The 17,606-nt window shown below is 47.2% G+C and overlaps 1 protein-coding gene and 1 long non-coding RNA gene across 2 annotated transcripts; both read right to left on the bottom strand.

Annotated features, from left to right (window-relative positions):
• Nucleotides 1-775: 775 nt before the first annotated feature.
• LOC135395291 (uncharacterized) lies at nt 776-6,252 on the bottom strand. The gene is made up of 3 exons (XR_010423019.1): nt 6,231-6,252; nt 1,053-1,239; nt 776-958 (listed from the first exon to the last, which is right to left on the bottom strand). It is a non-coding gene; the product is annotated as an uncharacterized LOC135395291 (long non-coding RNA).
• A 345-nt stretch (nt 6,253-6,597) lies between these two features.
• On the bottom strand, nt 6,598-16,827 carry LOC135393974 (SAM pointed domain-containing Ets transcription factor-like). The gene is made up of 5 exons (XM_064624381.1): nt 16,724-16,827; nt 14,959-15,595; nt 11,511-11,708; nt 11,241-11,426; nt 6,598-8,589 (listed from the first exon to the last, which is right to left on the bottom strand). Exons 1-5 carry the CDS (start codon nt 16,766-16,768, stop codon nt 8,234-8,236), a joined length of 1,422 nt encoding a protein of 473 aa, XP_064480451.1. The 5' UTR covers nt 16,769-16,827; the 3' UTR covers nt 6,598-8,233.
• Nucleotides 16,828-17,606: the final 779 nt, after the last annotated feature.

Genomic DNA, 17,606 nt, shown 5'->3' with positions numbered 1-17,606 from the left:
TTGCAAATTTTGGGCCAACATGTTGTGCTGCTTGGGATGCTGAACTGATTGATTGATAAAAGAAGAAAATAAAGAAAGAGTGCTAAACTATAGGCATACACAACGTACACACACCGAGCATGAAAGACTGTCGTCGCATCAGTTATTACCTTTCTTACGTTTTTTAGGAGCTACACGGCGCTATAATCCTTTTTACTCCGTGTTAGCGGCGTATACAGACGTGGACAAATGGAGAGAGGACAGCAGGAAGGAGTGTCGACAGGGGGCACGTCCTGCTGCGACTTCAAAGGGAGCTGTGCCGACATTCTTCTGGAGAGTCTACCGGAAAACCCAGGGAAAACTTCATACAGCACAGCCGGTGGTAGGATTCGAACCCATTACCTCTCAGCCCGTGGTGTCATAGCCATTGGAGTGCCAATGTCTAGCGCTTTGTCTTCAGGGCCATTGAGGCTTCGAAGAAATAACGTCCTTTCCACTGCGCATGTCAAAAACCCAAACCGTACTTTGGACTTTGGGTGCGCACGCCATTTTTGGGGCCCGAAAGCTGGCTTGCATCGCTCTCGCGGCCGGCGAGAATCTGCGTAAGCGTGTCGTCTGCAGACGGCCGAAGAAATGGGCAACAAAAAAGTGGAGGTGTTTTATTTTTATTTTTTTATTTTTTGCTACTAATGGAATGACATGTCTACGAAAGGTAATGTTTTGTTATGTCTTGTTATTTCAGGTGGTTGCCTGCATTATATAATGATAGCGTTTTTAGTGGCCCCTATTGGCAGGCACCCTATTCTAACAAACCGTAATATCTGAGACGGCAACCAGGGCGGGAAAAACCCTAGAGTATATGCTGCTGCTTCCCAAGACGTGCCGTGTCTTGAATGCGAAGTCGCAGTAAAAGAAGTCAACTTAGTGGGCGTGTGCCGTGATATTTTCTGCTCCCTCAGGTCGGATCCTGCTCATGTTCCTGGTCGGGTTAGAACAACAATGTAAGGAAAAGGTTACGCGAAGGAAAACCCTCTCAACACAACAGAAAGGGTAATGTTGTTGGAGGTACTCACATTTATTTTGCTCCCACGTTCCCCGTATCATATGTGATGAGGAGGGAGGAATATAGTTTTCTCTCTCGACCTTTCTTTCTTTTCTTTTTCTTTTTCTTTTTTACGTTCTGGACGGGCGCCACGAGCTTGCGTTCGGTTGGGATCTCTGTCTTCGTGGACATACGAATGAACACACAGAACGGTGTGCCTGTAATGAAAGTTTTCTGTAGATTACATCTCCAATTCATCAATTTTGCGTGGTGCGCAACTTTCCGTCGAATGTGCAGGGGATTTGAATCACTTTCGCGTGAATGTGTTTCCGGCTTATTGTTACAATTTCGTACCACTCTTCACTCAAATTCAATACAATACAACACAATGTCATATAGGCACTGGGGAGATCTGTAGAAATACTCGGTAGCACAATACTCAGTTTGGAGTTTGAAAGGGTCGTCAACACGACTAGAGGAGTGATGGGAGCTTTGTATGTAGTGAGACCCTGAAACGAATAACTTATATAAAGTAGGTTGCTTATAAAGTTGAAGATCGTGAGCTTTAATTACGATATCTGTCTTCCTCTGTCTTCACGCATTGTGTTATCTTTTCGTGTAGCATATTGTGACCAGGAGCCCCTTGCATCTAAATGCTGCCCTTGACACGAAGGACAGACGTCTGGCATTCAGCTCAAGCCTTTCTTTCGCTACCTCATAATTATGGTCTCGCTTTTAATCGCACGCGGAAGCGTTAGAGGAGAACATCTCACTAAATATCCAAGCACCCTTCTCATTCTCTGATCATAACAACAACATATCGAGCACTTTCTTATCCTATATAAAGCCACTCCTGTGCCCCTATGTGCATACTTAACTACATATAAACTTACTTACTTACTTACTTACTTACTTACTTACTTACTTACTTACTTACTTAGTTAGTTAGTTAGTTAGTTAGTTAGTTAGTTAGTTAGTTAGTTAGTAGAATGAAGTAAACGTTGGAGCTCTCAGTAACCCACCTTATATAACTTATATAACTGAGGTTTTCCCTGGATTTTTCCGAAGACTTTACCGACGAATGTCTGCACAGTTCCCCCTGAAGACGGCCCAGGACGCATACTAACCCCCCCTGTCCCCCACTCCTTCCTGCTGTCCTCTCTCCATCTGTCCACATCTGTACGCCGCTCATAGCCACAGTTGCTTCGCGGCGCTAAAACGGAAAAGACAAGTTTTCGGCAGCAACCAGAATTGCATTCTCCATGCAAACAGCCATTCGCTTTCCCACACAAAGCCTTGCCGAAACGACATCTAATCCCGACCGTCGACCCATCTGAAGACCCGGCCGCTGCTTCGGGCAACAGCTGCTGAAACTATACCTGCTCCGCTCGAGGGTGAACCTGTGCAGGGAAAGGGTCGTCTCAGCAACGGAATTGGACGTTGATAACCCGCCCGCCCGTCTGGTTGATTGTGACATCGATGTGTTTTTTTTTTTCGTCGTGCTTCGAGTGGCCGGCTTTGTTGAACGGTTCCAAAGCACGCACGTGACTGTTTTTGATATCAGATCGGTCTTCCTTCTGTCGCTTCCTTACGTGGAGTCATTGCCTGATTTCGGAGCATGTGAGTTGGCATGATCAGGAAGTGAACCGTCGGAGTAGTAGTTTTCAGTCACACGTACGTCCCTATGCAATCGAGTGCGTTAGGGTTGTGTACGTCCTGAAGAAAAGATGAATTCAATACAATGTTCCCAAGTGAGGCTCTTGCGCATGACGTCACGCGCAGCCTTTGAGTGCCTTTGAGTCACGTGACATGCGAAAACATGGGGATGCGACACAGGCGTCATGCTGCGGGTGCCGTTGTAGTCAGTCCGACGCTATCTAGACTTACGACTCCACGACTCCTTTTTTTATTGCTCCCATCATCGTCATCATCATATCATCATAATCGGTTAGTCCTTGTTGCCCCTATGCGTTTGTCGACTACAAATAATGACTGTCTTCTTCCCTACTTACACGTAACGCTGTGGTGTTGCCTATGGCTAGAAGCAGCCAGAAGTCCTGACGCTAGCAAATTAGTATAAGCAGCTAGACAAATGCACTGCAAGGGAAGGAACTCGAGCGTACAACCAACAGTCGAAGCCAGCGCAATCATTGTGGCGTGTGTTTATTTATGTCTGCCCATGATCGTGCCTCTTTCGTCATGCACCATGAGGGCACCGCATAAGGCACATTGCTGCGACCCAAAAGGTGTACAACCCTTCAGACACACTTACACGGAACGGACGGCTGCTTTTTTCTTCATGCTTCCAGTCCGCCATACTTTATTCCTGTCATCGTCCCACCTGCCTGTCGACCCGACACATAAAAGAGAAGAATTCGCCAACCGACGCTACCCCCTCACGGCTACCTCTGAGACATCTTCAGAGGTCTACAGAGCAGATGAAGAACGTGCCCTCACTGCAGCCGTCAGCAAAGCAAACTCTTTTCTTCCCACGTGCCTGAGACAAAAGAAAAGATGCAAGACACGGAAAGACATCGTTTTTGTACCCGCCCAGCGTGAAACATCGGGGCCGTCCGACTTGAATCCCCGATGAGGACATTGACTCCCGCCTGGGCGACGACAGCTAAGGACGCTCTGCTTGAATGCTAATCAACTTGACTTCGTTGCGGCCGGCGAAACACAAAAAAACAAAATCAAGACTCACGTGGGAGATCGTTTGCGTTAAATTGGACTATTTGTTTCGTAGCGTGTAACAAGACCGGTCGAAGCTGTAGGACATGAGTCCTTCGACTCGGCGTGACTTCTGTTTTCTGTGAGCTACGTTGATTGCGTTGTGGTGGAGTTTAAAAAAAAAAAAACACTTCGGTTGGGTTGTGTAATTTGAAGTTAGTTAGAACACGTTGAAGTATATTGTGTGCACTGATACAGCAATGTGTATGCTGTCTTGAGGACCAATGTTTCAAGCTGACTAATCAGCCATACGTCAAGTACCTTTGATCTTGCCGCAATATGTGGTACTAGAAAACAATAGAAAACGCTTTTCTCGCAATGTAAGAGTAGAGCCTGAGAGACCGACCTCGCAGCATATCTTCTCTGGTGCTTTTATGAGCGACTCTCATCTCAATTCGCCTCGTGTCGTTGATGATGATGATTATGATGATGTCGTCTCCTGTCGTGATGCCGCTACCAAGTGTAAGGAAAACAATGGGGCAAGATGGAAACGCCCTCCTCACCGCCTCAGCACCACCTATACTAGAATCGAGACACGATATTGAATATTGAGTCCTTCCTCCTATATTCCGTATATATATTCCGTCCTATATTGTCCTTCATCTTCACTTCAGCTATGCGCGAGTTGTGGCACGAGATTTGTGCAGTCTGAATATCATCTAGCCCAGGAGTTGGGAACCCGCGGCTGAGTTGCGCTGCTCATGTGGCCCAACGCAGACCAAGCGCGCAACTAAAATTCCAGTGCTTAGGAGTTGTTGTTGGTTATGGATGGGCTTGAAGAGAGGTTATGCAAGACTCGGCTGGCTTGGCAGAGGGCGCGGCATGGCAAGCGAATTCCTTTTGCAAAAGCGCTCTGTGTTACCTTTCCCGCTCTTAATAAAGCTAACAAAAGTTGTTTGTTGTCTGCCGCAACTTCCTTTAACTATTACTTTTTAAGCGTAATGTACTGAAAGCTCGCATTTTCCATGACGTGTTGCTTTCACAAGACGATGTTTTACCATCGTTTTGTGAAAGCAACAAGTCATGGAAAATGCGAGCTTTCAGTACATTACGCTTAAAAAGTAATAGTTAAAGCAAGTTTCAACTTGTTCAACCGCTTAATAACTGCGGCAGACTAATTGAGACTTACTTTGAAACCTTATGGAATCTTATGAAATCTTTGGAATCATGGAAATAATTTCAAATATGTTCTGCGGCCCATGGAAACAAATCGACGAGGAGGGGATGAAATGTGACCATTAGGAAAGGTTCCCGACTCGTGATCTAGTCCATATATGCTTTGACCCTGCAACGCTTTGACCCTGCTTTGACCCCGCGTGGTCTTTTACCGACTTCTTTCGTCTTTGAATGAAGAAAAGAAGGAAGACCCGCGCACGAAGAAACTTTGTTGAAGCTTTCTTCCCTTTTATTTCGTGTTAGCGCCGCGAAGCAACTATGGCTATGAGCCGCGCACAGACGTGGACAGATGGGGAAAGGACAGCAGGAAGGAGCGGGGGACAGGGGGATGATATGCGTCCTGGGCCGACTTCAAGGAGAATTGTGCCGACATCCGTCTAGAAAGCCTCCTGAAAAACCCAGGAAAAAAGTCAGACAAGCCATCCGGAGGTATGGTTCGAACCCACCACCTCCCAGTCTACAGCACGACCGTGGAGGTTCCACCAAGGAGCGGGTGCTTTTATCGTTCAAGCTTTCTCGGTATTTCATTTTTATAGAGGACTGCATTCATAGAGGAACCTTGACTGCATAAATAGTAGTTAGGAAAATTTGGAACGTTTAAACAACAGGAGTGTCTTGAACACTTCGTCGACGGATCGATGTCACAATGAGCCTAATTGAACGGCGATACAATTTACAAAAAAGAAAAAAGAAAACACACACACACACACACATGGTAAAGACCCCGTAAGAAGCCACAAAAAATGAAAGAAATACATTATTTTGCGTTCAAACCGAAGAGTGTGTGTTTTCCCTTTTTCCCATTTAAATTTTTCTGTTTTTGTCATTTCTTTTTTTGCGCTTTTCAACAAACAACAGGGGGGCTACTTCTGGTGAATTCATGGCCCACTGATATATTTTCGGGAGAGAAATTTTCTTAAACAGCACCCGGGGTAATTCCTTCCTCCGTACGGGCTCAACCTCAATAGGAAGCCGTTTAGCCCTGTTTCAATTCATATGCCCTTCTCATAACCTTGTGGAGCATCGACAGGGGCTTCAGTCATTTATTAATTTCTTGACAACCACCGGCTTGTTCCAGATGCTTTACACGTAGTGGTATTTGTTGTGACCCTCGGAACGTGGACCTGGCAACATTGGGACTCATAGGACAGTTCCACATGGGACATAGCTCACATAGGACAGGACCGGAGACTGAACCTAACTGTAGTTATCCCCAGCGTTTGCGCCTTATCATACGTAGGGTACATTACGCTTGCTCTTTTTATATGCACTCTGTGACGTATTCCTGCGCTGTATGCTTCACCTGTCATGTCTGCATCTGTGCGGGCTCCGTCTTATTCCCATCTCACTCACATATTAACGCAACGTAATGAAGTAAAGTACCTCAACTATACCTCATGCCATAATCTATGCCATCATCATGCCATCCACTATACCTCAATACCTCATGCCATCACCATCATCATGTATCTGTTGCTGTTATTGCTCGGAACCCTTTGCTCCTTCGTCTTGCTGGACAGGATGCAGAACTATACCATAGAGCCCAAAATCAACCAAGGATTTTCTCCGTTTCAAATCACGACGATGATAAGGATTACACGAACAGGAATAATATGGGGGTGTCGCCCGCTGACCCATTCCTCGTTCTATACAAACGACAACGCAGACTGTGTTTCTCCACTTGTACTTTTTATTTGCCAAAGAAAACAGTTACCATGTCCTTTTTAGATACACAAGCCAGGGCGCAGCACGATGAGACCCAGTGACACCTGACGGTTACACGCGTCGTATATTGCTATACGAGCGGAAAGATTACAGCAAGAATCAGGTCTCCCAACTGCGTTGACGCATCGAGTCAAACTCAGGGGAGACGCCTCGGGACGAGAGAAGACGAGACCAGCCTCTCACATAGAAGGCACACTGAAGGCGAGACTTATCGGAGGTACAATTTCGGAAAGATAGCTCAATTTCAAAATTGTCACACTTATAGTAGCTTTGTACAATTAAGTCGGCAAGCCAAACACAAGAGGACACGTAGATATAGCACTTCAAAAGCTTATCCAAGCGAAATCCTTCGACAAAGGCACATAATCCCCAACTTTAACAAGTACCGTATAAGCGAGGCGAACCTGTGCCCTCAAAAAGTGCCACTGTTGCCTTCGCTTGATCCCCATTTTGGCCTGATACCAGAATAGTGGAATGTTTCCCTTGTCCCCACGGTCAGTTAAATCGTTTTCTCAGGCAACAGCAGCAGGAGATCTAGAGGGCACAGATTGGCACCACACTCCAACTGGTCACATCGAGATTAATGGTGCAACAATATCAACGAGCACTTAAGTAATAATATCGTAGGTGTAGAGACACGTACATGTTTAAGATTAAAATATTGTTCTCAGAACATACTGCCCTGTATATCATCGATATACGGGAATCATCTCCGCTCCAGCGTTTGGAATGTTCGAGAGAGACCGCCAACCCCACATAGGGTTCAAACTGCGCCGGTCTCGCTTAACTTCCGGTGACGTTGCAAGCCCCCCCACCTGTGGAGAGTTTGAAACGAGTAACTCTCGGAACTTCCACTTCCACTTGGGGGCTTCGCTGTCATTTATTCGCTTCGGCAAGAAAATGAACGGAAAGAAACACAACGAATGAGTACGATGACGTCATTGATGTCGTCTGCTGCGGAATAACGATGTTGCAAGAGGGCCGACGAAGTGAAACGAAGAACTTAAGAGCGAAGTGTTATGATGTGATGAGTAACTAAAAATTGTGAAGTGAAAATTGGGCGGACAATAAATAATAACATACGGGAAGGGCAAGGAGATGAACTGTGTTGTGCGCACTCTTCTTGTGACAACGGCGAACTACAGCTGCAGAAATGAGTTGAGGCTTCAAGGGAAGCACCACACACTAGCGCTGATCCGGCCAATCAACATTTCTAATTTCTTCCCCCTAGCTTTGTATGTCCCACTTCCTCATAATCTTTTTGCACAATACAGCATAGCAAACCACAGTTCACTCCAAAAATCGAAACAAAAAACTTTCCAAACTTCAACCAGCAGACGACACCAAAAACGCCCTAAAGCGGTTGTCCACTGGACCAGCCAGGGACCAACCACACTGGCAAGAACAACAGTATATGTACAAATCAGATTACGCCACTGGCGTTACTCTCTTCCGAGAAAGAACTTAGGATCGAACTGCATCGAAAAAACTTGGGGGAACCCAGGCAGCCGGACGCATGTCCCAGCTCCAGACCAGCTGGGGTACCAGGACAGATCCGACCGCCCTTACAGGGAACCAGGCTCAACAGTTGTACGGCGTGCAGAACTGGTACACCAGCCTCTGTGACCGCTCAGTCTTCTTCATGATGCCCTTCTTGTAGTACTGGCGAATGGAACGACTGAGCTTGTCATAGTTCATGGCAGGTCTGTTCTTGCGTTTGCCCCACAGGCGGGCCACACGCACAGAGTCCTCGATCTTGAAGACACCGCGCGATCGGTCCAACCAACGGATGCAGCTGCCGTACAGCTGAGGTTGAGAAAGGAGCTCCTTGAGGAACTGCCACAGGTGGATGTGAGAGTGGGAGGCAGTGCTTGGGCTACGGGTCACTGCCGCGGCGCAGCGCTCGGCGATGTCGCTGCTCGCATCACTGCCTTCGTCTGTGAAAGAAGGAATGTGGATATGAGTGTCGTGTTCAACATTGCAGCACGCTGTGCAGGTCATGTGCAAGGGATTACGCTGTATGCAGTTGGCGGAATATAGTGCGAGCGCCTGAAGTGACCTGGGTAGGGTAACGTCCTCTTTTTTATAGTCAGGGGATCGCGCGGAGTGTTGCATGACTTTAGGAAAGCATCTAGATGAAGGAATCAAACGTAAGGCTTGCTGAGGTATTCTTGCAGCTGACCCGTTCAGTAAAATTCTTATTCGTACGTTACCCTGTACTGCATATACATTAGCTTGAAAGAATGTATCTGTACAGCAACCTTAAGTCCCTCCACACTCTAAAAACTGAGGGGAGGGGGTAATGGCAGGATAGGCTGAACTTCACCGCATAGCACGCTCTGCGCCAACCATTGCCACGAATGATAGGTTGATCACATCTGATTCGAAGAGAGAGAGTAGGAAGTACGCCTATTTTGTGTCAATTTGGATACATGATAATTGACACAAAAAAGATGTACGTCTCCCTCTCTCTTCGAATCAGAAGCGATAACCCTATCATTCGTGGCAATGGTTGGCAGAGAGAGTGCTATGCGGTGAAGTTCTGTTTTTAGAGTGCACGTGATACAACAACGTGGAACGCAGGGTTACAGTGTTAGAGCTCAAGCTCACATACCACATAAAATGCACATTGTATAACAGGCATTAACACTTTGAAAAAGGAATTTAGTCTGCAATCCCACCCCCCACCCCCCCAAAAAATAGAAAACGGACCATTACATAGCGTGACAGAACAGGTTTCTACATCTTAGCCAGCAGCGACTAAGAATTACGGTGTGCATCAACGGCCGTTACGGGACTCGCAACCGCTCAAGAAAAGCGGCGCATCTTATCATAATATGAACGTTATATATATAGACGCTCGTACTATATAGCGTGCCAGCGTACGAGCTGCAGCGAACGTGTTCCCGCACACGAAACAGAGCCAGGCTGCGCGCAAGGCTTAACAGCGGCGAACACGCAAGAGTGCAGGTGCGTTCAAGGTCCACCGCCCTTGCTCGTCGGTGCATGCAGCTACGATGATCTTTGACGCAGCCACCTTAGGGCTAGCAAATCACGGTCAGTGAAAGCGAAGGCAGCGGAAATATCTCGTGGCGGCCACTCCCACGGTGTCTGAAAGACACCCATGAGGCCATGATGGGTCGGTCAATACTATCTCCCTTGTCGTGGACTGGAAGTTTCCATGGGAATGTCACTGACGCGGAGTTCCTCTTTGAACCATTTACAAACTTTAAGAATTACATTTCGTAAGAATGCATTCGAATCTCGAAGCTCTAGTATTCTATTACATGATTTAATCTCCGGAATGAGCGGTAGATCTCACAATGGCTGAGAACGGCTGAGTTTTGCTCTTTGCCTGCACGCGTTTTACTTTTGTGCGTATTTAGTTGTATATCACATATTTTACAGAAATCACAGTCGGAACTAAGACTTACGGCTATATTGTGTGAGGAGCAATTACTTGCAGCCGCTATACTTTTTAAGACCAATCGAAAGTAAAATATCTTGACTTGAGCCGACAAAGGCTCTGCCAGTGTGATCAAGCAACGAGCCAGCATACTGCCAATTTCCTCTCGTCCACCAAGAAAGAAAGTTTTACAAACTATCTCGAACGCGAGCAAAGCCAAAACAAAACAACATACTCGCTTTCTTTTTCCTCAAGGGCTCCAGACAGTGTCGACCGCACAGGTGCAGCGTGCAGACGATCAATTTGGACGAAACAAAGAAAGAAAGAAAGCGATGCCCTTACAAGGTATCTTGGCGAAGGATCGACTCGAAAAGCCATTTTCTTTTTCTAACCCCCTCACTCTCAGTGATCTAGCGAACGATGCTACCACCATCCATCCACCACGCCCAACGAAGCCCAGAAAATTTCAGAGTGGGGAGAAACAAAAAAAAAAAAAAGTCTAGCCGACAAACAACAGAAAAGCTACGGAGCCGACGCCCATGATGCTATAAAGATTCCGAGCTGGGCGAAACGCCTGAGGACCGGTCGCATTCCATAGCGGGGGTCCTTCTACCTCGCCCCCCCCCCCCTTCCAGGTTTCGCTGCGTAAAGCGGGTAATACTAAGGTTCATCCCGTCTACGGTTGTTGGTAGAATGGGCGGGAACCTGCAGAACAGGTTGTTGCCAGGCTTCCCCTTTGGAGGTAGGAACAGGCTTCCTGAGAAGCTCCAAATCGCACCAGAGTTTGTTGCTTTTGTGTTTGGCTCCTATCAACCTCCTCTCTTTTTTTGAAGCCCTGTTATGAAAGTTCATCGATGGCTCTTTGAAGCTGAACCGAGAGACAGGTAGCCAAGCGAGCGCGAACGGAGAATGCGTATAATTTGGAAGACGGAGGCCCTCCTCTGGGGATACACCGAGGGGGGTTGAAGAAATTAACTTTTTCCTTCTTCCCCCCAGGGTAAGGTGATTGGTTTGGCGGTACCATCCGTAAGAAAGAAAAAAAATACCTTCGAAATTGTTGCGCTGCATTCTTGTTTGAGAAGCGATTGGCAGAAAATGACCGTGAAGAAAAGGCGCTTGACCGTCTCGAGCTCTTCCACGTAACTCTAGCACAAAAAGGGTGCGAGTTGACACAAAACTTACCATCACTGTGAATCCCTTCACTGTGACCGTCGCTTAGATTAAGTGGCAGGGTATGAGCAGGTGCCTCCTGCATTCCTCCGGAGATGGTCTGACCCAGGAGACCAGCCAAGTCGAAGACACTGTCTTCGGGGCAGAACTGTTGCGGACTTCTCTGAGGAGAGCTCCCTGATGGCGTCATGTGGGCTGCTGCAATGACAGAAAGAGGCCACGTGTAACCGTTGTCGAAGGATATCCTGAGACTGAGAGTGAGCGAAAGATACTTCGGCGTACCTGACTTCCAGATTTCCAGTTGCGCGTAAAGAACATCACCGGACATGGGTGACCTCATGCGAAAGTCGTCTTCCGACAGCGTGCAAAGACCTGCACCGTCCATGTTGAAGTAGTCCGGCCGGATGGCGGGATAGCCAAACTGCTGTTGCGTCCACACCAACCAGGACTGGACGTTGGAAGTTGTCCATTGGTAGGGGTCTGCGAAAGAACGAACACGTGACATTTTACGTCGTGTCTTCAATGTAAAGTTTTTCGCAGAGACTTCAGTCCTGCATACGTCATTTCAAAGCGTCTAAATCATAAAGTTTGAAACCACGCGTCTCTTCTCGGCCTCAAAAGTGTGCAACATGTGCTTCAGCCTATTTCCGTCAGTGTCAAGGGTCATCCACTTTATGTTCCCTCCTACGTTAACGCCCTGAAGCTTGTTTCTGGCGATGGGAGGCCGACCTAAATTCTTGGCCCGATCATGAGCTCGCTCCAACCCAGTTTTGCACAATCTTCCTCGAACGGCTGCTTTGGCCAAATTTTACGCCCTATCGCGAAGTTTGCATCTGAACTAGCCGGCTCAGCGTGCAGAGCTAGGTCAGCATCTCCGTATTTCTCTTTTTCCAACCAAATCAGACTTTTACAGCACCAACGAGTATTTACTCTTCTGTATTTTGGGCGTTCATTCTACAGTGAACGGGTTGGACAATACAATGTGTTTGCAGCGACACGCAGAAAGGAAATGAATGGAAATAGAAGGAGAGGGCAGGGGGTTTTCGAGAAGGTCGTTGATTGATGCATGCTTGTTCTTTTATAAATGCATATATATTCTCGTTTGAGAAAGACCGAACTGCTGAGCCAAATGACTACCACTATGAGAATGGCCATATTACACACCAGCATGTTCGTGTGCAATGCAATGTGCATTGTGGCCGAAGCACAGTATGTTGACCAATCTAACAATAGCTGTATTGTTATAATTAATAATTAGTGAGGCCTATGCTGAAGAAAAAAAAAGTTTGCTACTTCAATTATGAGCACCTGTTCTCGTACTTTTTCTCTCTTTTCTTCTCCTTTTTTTTTTTCTATTCTTCCTCACATATGGTCAGGCGCAATGTTATGCCCTATTTCTGTGTAAGTAGAGTTATGAATTCCAATATTCACGGGCTTTGAACGTTGGGCACTGGGCGGTAACGTCCCTCCCCGACAGCAAGTTAGTACTTCCAATCTTATCGCCAATATTGGTGAAGCGAACCGAGCTCTCAGGTGTTCGTGTTGTCCTACAAGGAACGATAAGCCATCTGGCTGAATTTATTCTCGCGGGTAATCAGTCCTGCGGGAAGCAGCGGTCCCATCAAAAGCTAAACAAACACTAGACCACGACATCTCATTGAGCCAGCCAGCCCCCACGCGCGACGGAGGAAAAGGGGAAAAATTCTCTCTCTCTCGCTGTGTGGGCACCATGCCTTCCGCGCAGTGCACTTCAGTTAAACCTGGCAACGACATGATGGTTTTAGAAATTCGATTTTTTTTATGCTTCGTACTACAATAAAGCCTGAGCTTATCTTCCAGCTAGCCGGCATTTATACCATTTCATCAGAATTAAGAAGACCCTTTGTTTTGATTTCGGTAGCGTGATATAGTGTTGTTTGAAGTTCTCCGCAGAAATCTCAACGTGGTAGCAGTTTGTGAGCAAGCGAAGAAGAACAGGTGTCATCGGTATTGCTTGACGCTAATATACATGGTTGTCAATACTGCTATGTGCAAGTCAATGTTTGATAGAAAATATAGCCACGGGATATGTCCCATATGAACGAACTGCCTGACATATTTTTCTAAAATTTGATGTTTCCGCACCTGTCGAAACACGCCCGGGCAGTATGTCTTACTACTGGCGGTGTGGGCGATATATGATGTGATGTGATGTGAATAAAGAAAAAAATGGGGATGAGAGTTTCGACGAAGTCAAACTGGCGATATAATTAGAGAAAAATCCGCACATTTAATGTAAATTTCGTTCACTTATTCATCAGTATACTGGTTTCTAGGTTAGCGTTTTTCGTTTTCTTTTTATTATTTTTATTACGTAATGAATATTACAGGGTACAGTCGCAAACACCCACTGAGTGATGCTGGATAGCACGTTTGTATCATGTTCTCATGGTGGCCGCACAGTGATTTTAATTATTGTTCTTATCCAGGGCCCACGCGTCGAACATTTAATTCTTTTTCTTTAAAAATTTTCCTGTGGGACTTGATCCGCAATCTGCTCAAGCTTATTAGCGCCACCAAACAGGAGGAAATGTGCGAATAAATCAACTTTTTAAACTATTTGCAGAGCAGTGCATCGAGCAGCGCTTGCTGCAATATTGTTACGCGATACGCCTTGCACGTACACCCACATTATGCATATTAATACTGGGTGCTACGAAAAGGAACTGACATATAATATCATCACTAAAGAGCTGAGTGGAAAGAGGTATGGTTGATTATGAAATAATAAGTATATAAGTGCCTGTGACTCATCAACTCCTTTACCTTTCAATAGAATCTTCACAACTGAATTTCGACCATGGGTGATTCTAAAAGAAGCAACCCTTTTCGTGGATAGCTGGAAAACAGACGCGCATAGCTTTGCGCAATTCCTGCCTTCGGTGTTTGCCACTTAGCAGATCTTAACCAGCGTGAGACTGATGAATCACCATGTCCCGTCTGAATTGCTTCGCCGCCCAAAGGTCAAGAGTTGATAATCGTACTTTGGTCATTTCTTGCGCGGCTGTAAACGTTTTGCGTCAGGGATTGCCTCCTGATAGCGGGCAGTAAAAAAAAAAGACCGAGCAAAGGGCAATTCGGCTGGACTTCGGTCACGTGCTCAAGGGTTTGCGGCCGATACGACTGACCATAGGCAGCGCGTTTCCAACCCATTCATAATCTTGCGTTTCGCCGAACATCCAGTTTGCCATGATGGTCGGTTAACGAGTCCTGCAGCTAGTACTGACATTATCGTATACACACAAAGAGAAAGAGAGAAAGAATTTATGTAGTCTCACAGGGGGTCTGCTACCGTTTTCGAGTATGTTACTCTGGACAACCTTTACAGAAAACGTCCAGGCATGCACAACTGGTTCCACCGTTTGATCCCGGACTACCTTCCAGCCGACCGCCATACGTGCCACGTGCTTAGTGGTACACGGCCCAAAGTACTTCAACCGTTACCGGTAGCCTGAACGGCATGAGCTTGTGCCCCCAACCATACACTCGTAGTTATTCGACAAGAACCTGAAGATCTCGTTAACTGAACACTGTCAAACATGATTACGCTTTTAGTAGTATACTCCGTACAGTCCAACTCCTGCATAGCGCACGAGCTGCGCAAGAAGATAACCCTCGCTAACTAGATGCAGCTAACCCTCATGCATCCCGACGGCCATGGCGACGTATCGAACACTGAATAGAAACTTACTCGGTGAGATGTTGAGAATCTGGCATGCAACTTCAATGTCCTTGGCCGCTTGCTGCATAGCCAACAGTCTAAGCTGATCCAACTTATCCGCCGACAACGACGCACAACAATCCACAGCCATACTAGGAGCACAGTCTTCCGTTTTCACAGTCACTCTCTGGTAAGCCGGCGGAGGTCCCTGGGGCCGAACTTTATCGACGGCGGGGATCGCGGTCTTAGTTCCTTGACACCGCACATCGTCGTACATCGTCGGGCTCGACGGCTGCTGGGCATTCTGTATCCCAGACAACGCCGAGGATCTGGGAGATGCCTGTTGCATCGGTGGTGCAGGTGGAGCTCCCGGAGGGGACTGCGGGTTCACGTTACATCCACCGCGCGAGAAAGACTGGTTCTGTTGGGGTGGGCTGCAGTTCTTGGTTATGTTCACCAGTTCTTCCAGGACAGCGGGATAGTCCAACATGCTATTGGAAAGCATGCAGGATGACTGTGGCGAAGAAGGGGCAGATTGGGGTTCTTGTTTGATCTTCGGACCATCCTCGAACCAGACGCCCAAGTCTTGCATTCCCCAATTTTCCATGGGTGACGGGCTCGCCACTCCGCTAGAGTGACTGGGGCTTGGCACTAGTTGATGCCGGTGCTGCAATAAAGGAGGTACATCATGAAGCACCTCTTCGTAGCCAGTGCCCTGCCCACGAAGCAGGACTGCCTTTCCCCCACTAGAACATAGTGCCTTATCGAGAGGCAGTTTGTTTATCCTCACTCTGAACTTTGCTGCGCAAACAACTCGACAACGCTTACGCAATATCGGACGTCATCGTCGCATCGTCGATTCATCAGCTGAACATAAAGACGGGCACACTTGAAAGCTTCCTTTTCTCTATACCTGCCGCTATATGGGGCCCCTTGTCTCCCTTTTGTTTAACGCATGCGGCACTAAAATAGACGGTAGAACCTGGCCAAGGAATACATAAGCGCGTAATTATTATGCAAGGCGTTGTCTCCGCATATTATTCCGGGAAGAAAAGATGCAGCTCTGGTATTTATATATACTGTATACGGAGCGCGTCTCTCTCGAAGGGGCGGGCACCTGAAACGAATCCAGCTTTTGGGGCCCAGTCTCTTTCGGAAGCCACTCCGAAACATCCTCTCCCTCTCGCTTCTTTTTTTTTTTTTTTTTTTCGGTCTCACTGAAACCGGCTTCTCGGTGTGATCGTCCCGTGGAGCAGTCATTCCAGGCTACGAGCCTCAACATTTCAAAGGGGAGGGAGCCGACTCTTCTTCTTTTTTTTTTTCTTATGTATTTCATGCGTGCTTGTATACATACCACCTGCTTTGTTTCATGAAAGTTTCGCCCAGTAATATTCGGTTGTGATCACCTGGTTTTTCTATATGTAAGAAGGTGAAGTAGGAGAACCAGTGCTTCGTAGTTTGAAAAAAATACGGGAACGACTTTGAAACGGGTATACCGAGTAGTCTCAATCTCTATTACCATTTGATTAGGTGCCCACGATCGAGTACCCACTTCATCAAGTATCCGCGATCATGATCAGTCAGTAGAACGAAGATAACCCATCCATCGCTTACAAAGTGCACAGGCACGACTCGCTAGAATGATTCAGAGCCAACAAGTTGCTCCTGGGAGAACTCCCGACAAATCTTACACACCTGTTAATGCAGCAGACACACATGGCTTTCGCGCGAATCAGCTAATTAATAAATCGATCATAAACAGCCTGGCAGTTACAAAATGGGAACAGGTACTCACAGAGTCCACGCTTGTGTACGGTGGGGAGACGTTCGACTTTAACATGTCTTCTCACACAGACATCACGCACACAACTTGTGACGCGGTGAGGGAAGGCGGAGTATTTAAGCAAGGGCGCCAGTCACGTGACACGCGGGCGTGACGTCCGCGTTACGTAGCAGACGCTCGGCGGAGGAGAGCGCCTGCCCGCCCCGCCTCGGATAATAATACAACTGACGTCGCTGGCAAACGTCGTCATCTCGCGCGGCGCGTTCTATCCCAGAGTATACCGCATGGGGGACTTTGGGGGCTTCGGTAGCCCCCCCCCCCTCCCCGCGCGAAATGACCGTGTGGCGCCATTTCTTCACCGTCGTCTCAGGTGAATTTGTCGAGACGGTGAAGCGCGAGACAGGTCGGACAACCGCTGTCTAGATATCACCCAGCGATCACTACGTCGACAATAACATTGATCGACCAGGTTTCTTTGTTCGCTTGCTTTTGTTTGTTTGTTTGTTTTTGTCGGGCCTACACGGTTACATGGTGGTACGGTGGTACACGATTATGGCGAAGCTGTGACGCACAATTATCGGTACATGTATACTGTTACCTGTCCGAAAATAGCACTCTTTGATGTGAACTATTGGTGTCAATTCAGAAAGTTTTCCGCGAGCAGTAATACCTTGATTCGTGTATTGATGCTTATTCGTGTATTGATGCTTATTCGTGTATTGATGCTTGATGCTTATCGTGATATCGGCTCGCGATATATGGCATGCTGGTTCAGTGGTTAGCGTGCTGGCCACGTCACGTCGAGACTGTGGGGGGTACCCGGGTTCGAATCCCGGTGCTGGCTGTGGTCTCTTGTGGGTTTTCTTCAGACGTTTGTCGGTACAGTTCCCTTCGA

Source organism: Ornithodoros turicata, chromosome 5 (genome assembly GCF_037126465.1).
Source record: "Ornithodoros turicata isolate Travis chromosome 5, ASM3712646v1, whole genome shotgun sequence".
Lineage (NCBI taxonomy): Eukaryota > Metazoa > Arthropoda > Arachnida > Ixodida > Argasidae > Ornithodoros > Ornithodoros turicata.
The sequence above is the reverse complement of the archived record's forward strand: the minus strand, read 5'-3'. Positions and strand labels throughout refer to the sequence as shown.

What these genes read in the sequence shown, in the direction of transcription:
- LOC135393974 (XM_064624381.1), bottom strand. Translation starts at nt 16,768, where the DNA reads ATGTTAAAGTCGAACGTCTCCCCACCGTACACAAGCGTGGACTCT. An exon ending in CGTACACAAGCGTGGACTCT is followed by an intron (nt 15,596 to 16,723) that starts GTGAGTACCTGT and finishes CCTTTATTGCAG; the next exon opens with CACCGGCATCAACTAGTGCC. An exon ending in ACTGGAAATCTGGAAGTCAG is followed by an intron (nt 11,427 to 11,510) that starts GTACGCCGAAGT and finishes CTGTCATTGCAG; the next exon opens with CAGCCCACATGACGCCATCA.